Below are 9,217 nucleotides of genomic sequence, written 5' to 3' on the forward strand. Positions count from 1 at the left end.
ACAAATAAAGTGGATTTGGCCGATTTCCTGTTTAATGAATTAAAGCACCAGGAATGCACAACAATATAATATCACGTTATTTTAGTAATATATCATATGTAGGCCTACATTAGGATGGATATATAGCGTGCCTAATCTCTCACTCCACATTATCGTCTCAAAAAAAAAATAGCCCATGGTGACGTCTTTCTTGGAAAATACCAATTTAGGATTGGCGCGTAAAAAAAAAACATCAGTCAACGCGTGCCGCTCGTGAGCTCAGCCTTTTGATGTACACTCGTGCGCTCGTCAGTACTTCAGCCTACTGCCACGCGCGCGACGAGCTCCGCAGCCTATAGGTTTCGTCCAGCGGTCGCACGCCACCGTCTGCTGGGTCGAGGTCGACGCACGACACAGGGACCGTCATACCTAGAAGAGCACAAAGGTGTCAAGGGCAAACACGAGTTACTTGCTTCCCTTCCAGGACCGCACCGTTTACTGCTGAAGTTACCGAAGTTCCCTGAACCATGAAAAAGACTGCAAATTCAGGTAGGTCAATGTCATTAACATCAGCATTGTATATTCAAATCTTATTAAACACGTCGTAGCAAACGAGCACAAGCTGTGCGAGGCATGTGCGTCCTTTTCAAATGAAGACTGTTATAAAATTGTCTATATTACACATAGGTAAGTATTATTATAAAGGTAGGCTACAGATTGTCACTTTTTATCGCATAACAAATTGGTTTACTTTAATTTTGTCTTTCAAGCACAGTTAATGCCTATCAACCTGAACCAACAGTTAGATGGAACCAGTTTTTGATCTTTCACGGAAGAGAAAGGTTGTGCTTCAAAAGGGCATTGCTGTTTTGTATTCAGTCCCTATCAGTGAGAGTCTGTCTTTATCGCTGGTGCTGTCCAGACACCTGGGCGTATGAATTATGCCGCGGTTATTAAAGGCACATGTCATATTCGCTGAATTGCATTTTTGAAATTCATTTTATTAGTTGAGCCAGTAAGATTTACTCATCCGAACGTTCTTCTCTCTGCGCGCTCTTTTTGAATTCTCTATTTGACGTTCAACTGTGTAATGTCAACAAGCAGGAGGACATATGACCAGGACCACAGGACCATAACTTAGCACCCATTAAGAAATGTAATTTTTCCACACATAATGGATATGAATCCTGCTGCTACCCCAAATGTTGTTTTGGTCCACCATGGTGTCCGTGTTCTGACCTTAATGTGGCTGAACATGTGGCAGTGGGAAACACATGACAGCTGGGAGCAACACGGAGCCAATTATTGTTTGATGGATAGGACTACAGAACAAATGTGTTTCCTTTTTGTGTTCAGTCATAGCATACTATAAAGCTGCAAGAGAATAGCTTTTTTGTATCTTTTTTTTACATTGAATTTGTGTGTAATGAACATCAAATGTTCAGGAAAGATAATTCAGATTCAGGTTCAGTTCAGCGTTCGTCAGCTAAGTAAGTTGGTTGAGTCATCGCCATCAGTCATGAAGTAAAGAGCGCTGGACCTACCACTAATAAAACATGAGTGCATTAAATAAAAGTAAGTGATTTTTTCAGATTCGTGATACACTGAATTACTATATCAGAGAGTGTCACGTGTTTAAACCACGTGCATCAATATGAATTGAGCACGCTCCAGTCATCAACTACAAAAGAGCAGCTCAGATACATGGATTAGCTCACCCGGTTATGATAACACTTTAACACACACAATCACACACGCACACCCACACACATGCTCACTCTTTATTATGCACGTGTGTACCCCTTACTCTAGGGAGATGCTTATTCATTAAAAAGTGTTCGGACATAAATGTCACTGCCAATGTATAGTCGTATTGTATGAATACTATTTTAGTGTATTGAGAGTTGTGCTGATTGAAATTAAAATGGCTTTCAAACGGGTATAAATTAAGAATGTACCGACAACCGCTCACTCAACCAGTATCTCATCCCAAAAGCGCTGAAAAGAACCTGATGAGGAGCGTATGATGGTTTCTATCCAAATGATTGTGGCTTGTTTGTTGAATATACAGCCTTTATTCCCTTTCCTCATGTATGTTTAAAACCTTCAATATTTGATGAGTATCTTTTTGTACAGTATTCTTCAAGAAGAGATGAGTTGTCGTGGTGGTGTTGTCATCAGAGACCTGGGGGCGATGTTCCCTAGATTTAGGCAGTGGGCCAAGAGACCTTGTCCTCAGCCCAGCTCATCTTCGGCCCCAATGGACTGCATGTTCTGCTGCATGTTCTGCTGCTGTGTGTGCGGTGTGTAAGTGAATAGTTTGCATGGTAGTTGGAAAGAGACACTGGAAGAACATAGAGTCACAGAGGGGAAAGCACATCTTTCTCCCTCCCTTTCCCTCCTTTCCTCCCTCCCTCACTCTGTCCTCTTTACTCGTTTAGCTGTCTTCCTACGCATGACAGATCAGAGTGTTTCGGCCTCCTGGTGATGAGGTCATCTCAGAAACAGTCCTCTTTTAGCAAGTAAGTAAGTAAGTTTTATTTATAGAGCACATTTACACACAGCATACACTGACCAAAGTGCTGTACAATAAGATAAAAATAATAATGATAATTAAAAATAACAATAATAATAATAATAATAATAAATAAAGATAAAAAGTGAGTAAAATACAACAACACAACAATACATAGAGGTCATAATAATACAAAGGGGGAACATTCATTTCCAGGGCATACCACACAGACAAGAACAGGAGGTATGCTAAAAAGGTCAAGGGGCAAGGAAGGCCAGGGAGTAGAGGTGGGTTTTTAGCCTAGATTTGAAGGCAGAAATGGAGGGGGCGGATCTAATGTCCAGGGGGAGCTGGTTCCACAGACGTGGAGCAGCAATGGCAAAGGCTCTATCACCTCTCTGCTTGAGCCGTGAGGTTCGTTTTAGGTTCTCTTGTTGGCATCAATGGCTGATTTTCTCTAGCAAGTATAGCTTGAGGGTGGAGGGGAGGGGGGGGATTTGTGTGGACTCATGAATCATAATCTTATGGTCCCTGATGTCAACTTTCCAGATTTCAAATAGTTCCAGACTTCAAGTGGTACTGTTATAGGACAACCTAAGCGCTCATCATTTATACCATCCTCTGTCCAGTTCTTGTGTGTGTTTTGGTGTGTGTTTGTTTATGTGAAACATGTCTGTACTCCACCTACCAGACGGATCCATAGGTTGATTAATGTACAGTGTATATTTAGATCAGCTGTGATCAGGGTGTCCAGTTTGGGACAGAGCTCCAGCTGTGAGAACACCTTCTGCATGCATCACCTGTACCACAGCCGCTGCCATGCCTTCTCCCACGCAGGGGAGACAGCGGCAGGTCCCGAAGCGGCCCAAGCAGATGCAGGGACTCAATGATGCTCTTTATCCCACCTCCACAGTGTGTCTTCAGTGAGACACACTGGCTTTGTTCCCTTCCGCCGGGGTCCCAGCGCCTCGGCCCGGACCACCAGCACACATCCAGCATCAGGAGCCCAGTTCACTCAAGCCCCCTCTGGGGAATGGACAGCTCGCTGGTGAGCCACCGTCTGAACTCTCCTACTTAGCTTTCCTGCTTAGCGTTCTTGCTCCTGCTGCTGGTTTAAGCCTTACCTCACGAGTTCCATGTGGTTCTAGAGGATTCTTTGATCTTATTCACAGTGGCGATGAAAGATTGCAATGAAATGACTCACTCGCTTGGCTTAAGTATCCCCAGAGGTATTGCGGTAAAGCTCAACTTTAGACATTATCTAATAAGTTATTGTCTTTTTATACCTCTATATATTATAGCCCTATAGATTAGCTTACTCTCTTCTGCTGTATAGAACGTGACGCATGTCTCTTAACGGGCCAATTCATTTCTGCTCACAGTGGAGATTCCATGCTGATTAACTTTCAGCTGTGGGCTGGAAAACGTTGACCCATGTTTTAATAGACAGACACAAAGACACACACACACACACACACACACACACACACACACACACACACACACACACACACACACACACACACACACACACACACACACACACACAATCTTTATCTGCCATTGTGTAAGCGCAGCTATTAATAGTGATGGGCAATGGAACAAGCATGATGTTTCAGGCCATCAACAAAAACAAGAAATAAGCAATAAATAGTGAGTAGCATATGGTGGGAAATGGGACATGTCACTATGTATCTGTCTGGCTGTCTTGCATGCACTAATGTGTATTAGTGTGTGGATGTGTGTTCGTGTGTGTGTGTGTGTGTGTGTGTGTGTGTGTGTGTGTGTGTGTGTGTGTGTGTGTGTGTGTGTGTGTGTGTGTGTGTGTGTGTGTGTGTGTGTGTGTGTGTGTGTGTGTGTGTTTGTGTGTGTGTGTGTGTGTTGTTAGCGTGTGTGTGCCAGTGTGTGTGGTTTGTATATGCATGCCTTCACAATTCTCTGTCTTCCTCTTGCTTTCAATTTGTGTGTGTGTGTGTGTGTGTGTGTGTGTGTGTGTGTGTGTGTGTGTGTGTGTGTGTGTGTGTGTGTGTGTGTGTGTGTGTGTGTGTGTGTGTGCATGTGTGGGTCCACGCTTGTGGATGTAGACATCAGGAGCCTGGCATGCTTATTACAGAGGTCCATAACCACAGGAACTCTTTCCCCTCTCTCTCTCTCTCTCTCTCTCTCTCTCTCTCTCGCTCTCTCTCGCTCTCTCTCTCTCTCTCTCTCTCTCTCTCTCTCTCTCTCTTTCTTTCTCATACCCCCTCTTTCTCTCTCTCACTCTCTTTCTGCGTTCCTCATTTTTTCTCCCCCTTCCCCCCTCCTCCCCCTCTGATCCCTCCTCTCCAACTCTCTGTCCGTCTCTAAATCCGAGATGTGTCCGTCCCACCAGACTCTGGATGCCCATTCATTCAGACCTAATGTCTGTTTGGGAATACTCCATGCTGTAACACAGCTAATGAGTGTTTACACATTCAGCAGAGTGCTGTTTTATGTAAGAAGGTAATGTAAGGGGTTTGGAGACATGAAATTTGGATCATTGATTAAGTGAGATTATAGGTCAAATCAAAGGATAATACCGGTCTGGGTTATCAAAACATCTTATCGGGTTCCCTGTCCTCAAACATCCGTTACCAATATAATTGTCAAATACCAAAATTACTTCCTGGTACCAATTCTGCATTTAGAGAGCATTTAGCGCCTGCCCAAATGGCAATATAGCACTTTTTTCTTTGTCTTCGACAATGAAGAGTTAAGAGTACCAGTGAAATCCATACAAGTACTCTTATCACAAGGACCAAAGTGCGACATCGCTAATGCTTAAGTTCTTGGCAGGCGTGTGCGTGCCTTTGGCAGATTCAGTACAAGTAATTCTGACAAATGATATTAGTAATGTTTTTTTAGTAAAGCCAGGACCTTTTAAATAGTGCATAGGTCTGTGAGTGATGAGCTGTGGATATGAGCAAGTGATAATTTTAATAGTTATGTCTTCCTTATTGTTATTCTGCTCTTTAACTGACTGCTTGATGGCTTGCACATCACCAACGGCTGGGCAAGATGATGGGATGATTCAGAAGCGTTAAGGTCACACACTGCTGTAATGATTTAATGATGACACAATCTAACTGTGGCTCACAGAGCCCTGGGCCTCTTCTTGTTACGCACATTGTTCCCAGGACATTGCATCAGAGTTCAATGTTATGTAACGTAATATTTATATAGTTCACGCATTTCTACGGTTGGTGTCAGTGATGTGTCAGTCACCGTTGGTGATTGGGTGATTGGTTGATTGACAGTGTTCGGGGAGAAGAATGAGCATGATATCAACTGACTTAATCTAACCATAGCCCGGGATTGTCATGCGGCATGACAATGGGCTTTAGGCATGACTCATGCCTAAAGCCCAGAGCACATGACTATTTTGGTACCGACCCAAAATAGACAACAGAAAAGATAAAAGAAGATCAAAGAAAAAAAGCATCCCATTACATTCACGCTCTGTGTGCTTTTGCTCTGGTAAAACAAGTTGATTCTGTTTGCTCTATGCTTAACCATCACCATGAATGGGCTCCCTCTTTAATCGATCTGTGGGCTAAGCGAAGGGCAGGTTTCCCTGATTGTCCTCCTTGTGTCTTAGCTGTGTGTGTGTGTGTGTGTGTGTGTGTGTGTGTGTGTGTGTGTGTGTGTGTGTGTGTGTGTGTGTGTGTGTGTGTGTGTGTGTGTGTCATTTTGATGAGAAGAAGAGGAGGAAGAGGCTGGCACTCGTAATGATGTCATCTGATCATCCTATCCCTTGTAGTATTGGGAGGACTTGCTGTGATTTTGTCATCTCATGTATGAGGATGAATGAGGGATGAGCAAAAAATAACGTACAGTGTGTGTGTGAGTGTGTGCATATGTTTGCGTGTGTATGTTTTTCTGTGTGTATGTGTGAGTGTTTGCATGTGTTTCTTTGTTGTGTTTGTTTGCATCAGCGTGTATGTGTGTGTCTGTCGTCCTCTCTTCTCTCCCCTCCTCCTCTTTCCTTCCTCCCGCTCTCCTCTCTCCCTTCCTCCTCCTCCTCCTCTCCCTTGTCCGCTACTCCTCTCTCCTCTTACTTCTTATCTTCTTTCCATACATTTAGCCACTATCTTCTTCCAGCCCAGCCCCCCTCCCCAAACACACACACTCTGACCTCCCTTTTATGATTCATTATTCTCTCTCTCTCTCTCTCTCTCTCTCTCTCTCTCTCTCTCTCTCTCTCTCTCTCTCTCTCTCTCTCTCTCTTTTCTCCACTGTGTGCTCCCACGGGCCAGGCCTCCAGTGTTGGCCTGTGTGCTGGCTTGTTTATCATGCGGAAGCTGTGTGGCTAACTTTAGCTCAGTTTGAGTCACGCGTCCTGGGATGACGGCGAACGTTAATGTGGCCCCCCGGGGTGCACCCTCCCCTGGTGAACACCATCTCCCCATGTGTGACAACGCACCCCTTTCAGGGCGTCGTGCGCTCAGTGTTTGCATGTGTGTGTGTATTTTGGGTCTGTGTGTAGATGTGTGTGTGTGTGCGTAGGTGTCTTTGTGTGTGTTTGTGCATTTCTGTTTCTATTTGTGTAGTTGTGTGTGTTTGTCTGTGTTTATGTGTGTGTGTGTGTGTGTGTGTGTGTGTATGTGTGCGTGCGTGCGTGTGTGCGTGCGTGCGTGCGTGCGTGCGTGCGTGCGTGCGTGCGTGCGTGCGTGCGTGCGTGCGTGCGTGCGTGTGTGTGTGTGTGTATGAATGTGCATGGCACATTAGTCTTCACAGTGCACACATGCCTGCCGTGGATGCAAATACAGCTTGTGTTCTCTTAGTATGTAGGTGAGAGAGAAATGGAGAGAGAGAGAGCAAGTGAGAGAGGGAGAGATAGAGAGCAAGCAAGAGAGAGAGAAGGAGATACAGTGTTAGTAAGAGAGAGTGAGTGACATATATATATAAACATATATGTGTATATATATATATAGAGAGAGAGAGAGAGAGAGAGAGAGAGAGAGAGAGAGAGAGAGAGAGAGAGAGAGAGAGAGAGAGAGAGAGAGGGAGAGAGAGAGAGAGAGAGAGAGAGAGAGAGAGAGAGAGATATGTTTACAGGATGTACTGTCATGCGAGAGGAATCTGCTCACATAAGTGTGACTTTGTATTTGTGCATCTGGTTTTAAGTGTAGGTTTAAATACACACTTTAATGTAAGTGTACGTGTGTTTGTGTGTGTGTGTGTGTGTGTGTGTGTGTGTTGGGGGGGTGTTTGTGTGTGTGTGTGTGTTTGTGTGTGTGTGTGTGTGTGTGTGTGTGTGTGTGTGTGTGTGTGTGTGTGTGTGTGTGTGTGTGTGTGTGTGTGTGTGTGCCCATCGCGAGGTAGGAGGCGGGTGATGATAGACAGAAGGGTCGTGTTGGCAGACGCGGTGTGGGGAGACCCTCTGTCTCTCCACCGCGGTACGGAGAGCCTCCATTAGGGCTGCTGTGTGTGCAGAGCTCTATCTTGGTCCCTGTGGGAGCTCTGTTTTCTCCACCAACTGCTCAAGTCCATTCAGCTGTGTGCTAAGCTGCACACATACTATTGCTCACATGCCTTGTTTTTAGGCTGCAAAGCACCTTGAATTCAAATGCATATGGTAATGTTCAGCACTTTGTCTGCGTCACAAAGGCTTGCATTATTTCTGGGCAGGTTTGAACATTTACATGTAGTCAGACAATTCATGAATACAATACAATACAATAATACAATGGTTGATTTTGTATCCAAAACTCCAAAACAAAGAACAAGTAAATCATTTGAATCAATTGAATGAACCAAATGTTTAAACACATAGTGGGTAGAATTGACTTGTTGCTAAGCTCCGCCCTTAGAACGCAGATGAGCCAATGACATTCCAGCCTATACTATACTCTGACATCGGCTCGGACAACTCCAAGTGGGTTTGCGTGCCGTTGCAGGAGTTTGTATTTCTATTTATGTGTATGTGTGTGTGTTTGTATGTTTTATTTAAATGCAGCATGAAGGTGTATGTGCCACCAGATATTTGAGTCTATATGTTTGTGTGTGTGTGTGTGTGTGTGTGTGTGTGTGTGTGTGTGTGTGTGTGTGTGTGTGTGTGTGTGTGTGTGTGTGTGTGCCTGTGGTTGTGTGTGGCGGTCTTCTCCCCTAACTTGTAGTTCAGTTCTCTGTTCTGGCCAGCTGGACCCAGGGATCTCTGGGTTGACTTCAGGCAGAAGGCTGACATTTGTCCCGAGACAAAAACTCTTTAATTAAAACATGAAAAGGAAAAATACATTTGTTTTCAAACTTTCCAGCATTTCAATCTCATGTTGTGCATGTGTGTTCGTGTGTATGTGATTCTGTGTGTGTGTGTGTGTGTGTGTGTGTGTGTGTGTGTGTGTGTGTGTGTGTGTGTGTGTGTGTGTGTGTGTGTGTGTGTGTGTGTGTGTGTGTGTGTGTGTGTGTGTGTGTGTGTGTGTGTGTGTGTGTTTGTTTTTGTAGTGTGGGAGTGAGATGTGGGCATGATTTTTTTTGTGTGTGTGTGTGTGTGTGTGTGTGTGTGTGTGTGTGTGTGTGTCCCTGCTTTTTATGTCTGGGAACTGAAGGGGAAACCTGCCAGCAGCCCGAGGAAACGTGGCTCTATTTTTAAACCTACGCTTTAGAAGCCTATTTTTTACTCCTCACTCTTCCCTACTGGACACTATAGTACAAAGCACTACAAAACCAAGCCTCTATTCACGCGTTCAAAATCGGCTCTGTATG

The 9,217-nt window shown here is 44.5% G+C and overlaps 1 protein-coding gene across 1 annotated transcript in view; it reads left to right on the top strand.

Annotated features, from left to right (window-relative positions):
• Positions 1-332: 332 nt before the first annotated feature.
• septin9b (septin 9b) overlaps positions 333-9,217 on the top strand; it is a 67,934-nt gene continuing 59,049 nt past the window's right edge. Inside the window, exon 1 of the mRNA XM_060046953.1 lies at positions 333-528. Coding sequence (XP_059902936.1) covers positions 507-528 — 22 coding nt within the window. The 5' untranslated portion in view covers positions 333-506. The remainder of the gene's footprint in view (positions 529-9,217) is intronic.

Source organism: Gadus macrocephalus, chromosome 3 (assembly GCF_031168955.1).
Source record: "Gadus macrocephalus chromosome 3, ASM3116895v1".
In the NCBI taxonomy this organism is placed as follows: Eukaryota; Metazoa; Chordata; class Actinopteri; order Gadiformes; family Gadidae; genus Gadus; species Gadus macrocephalus.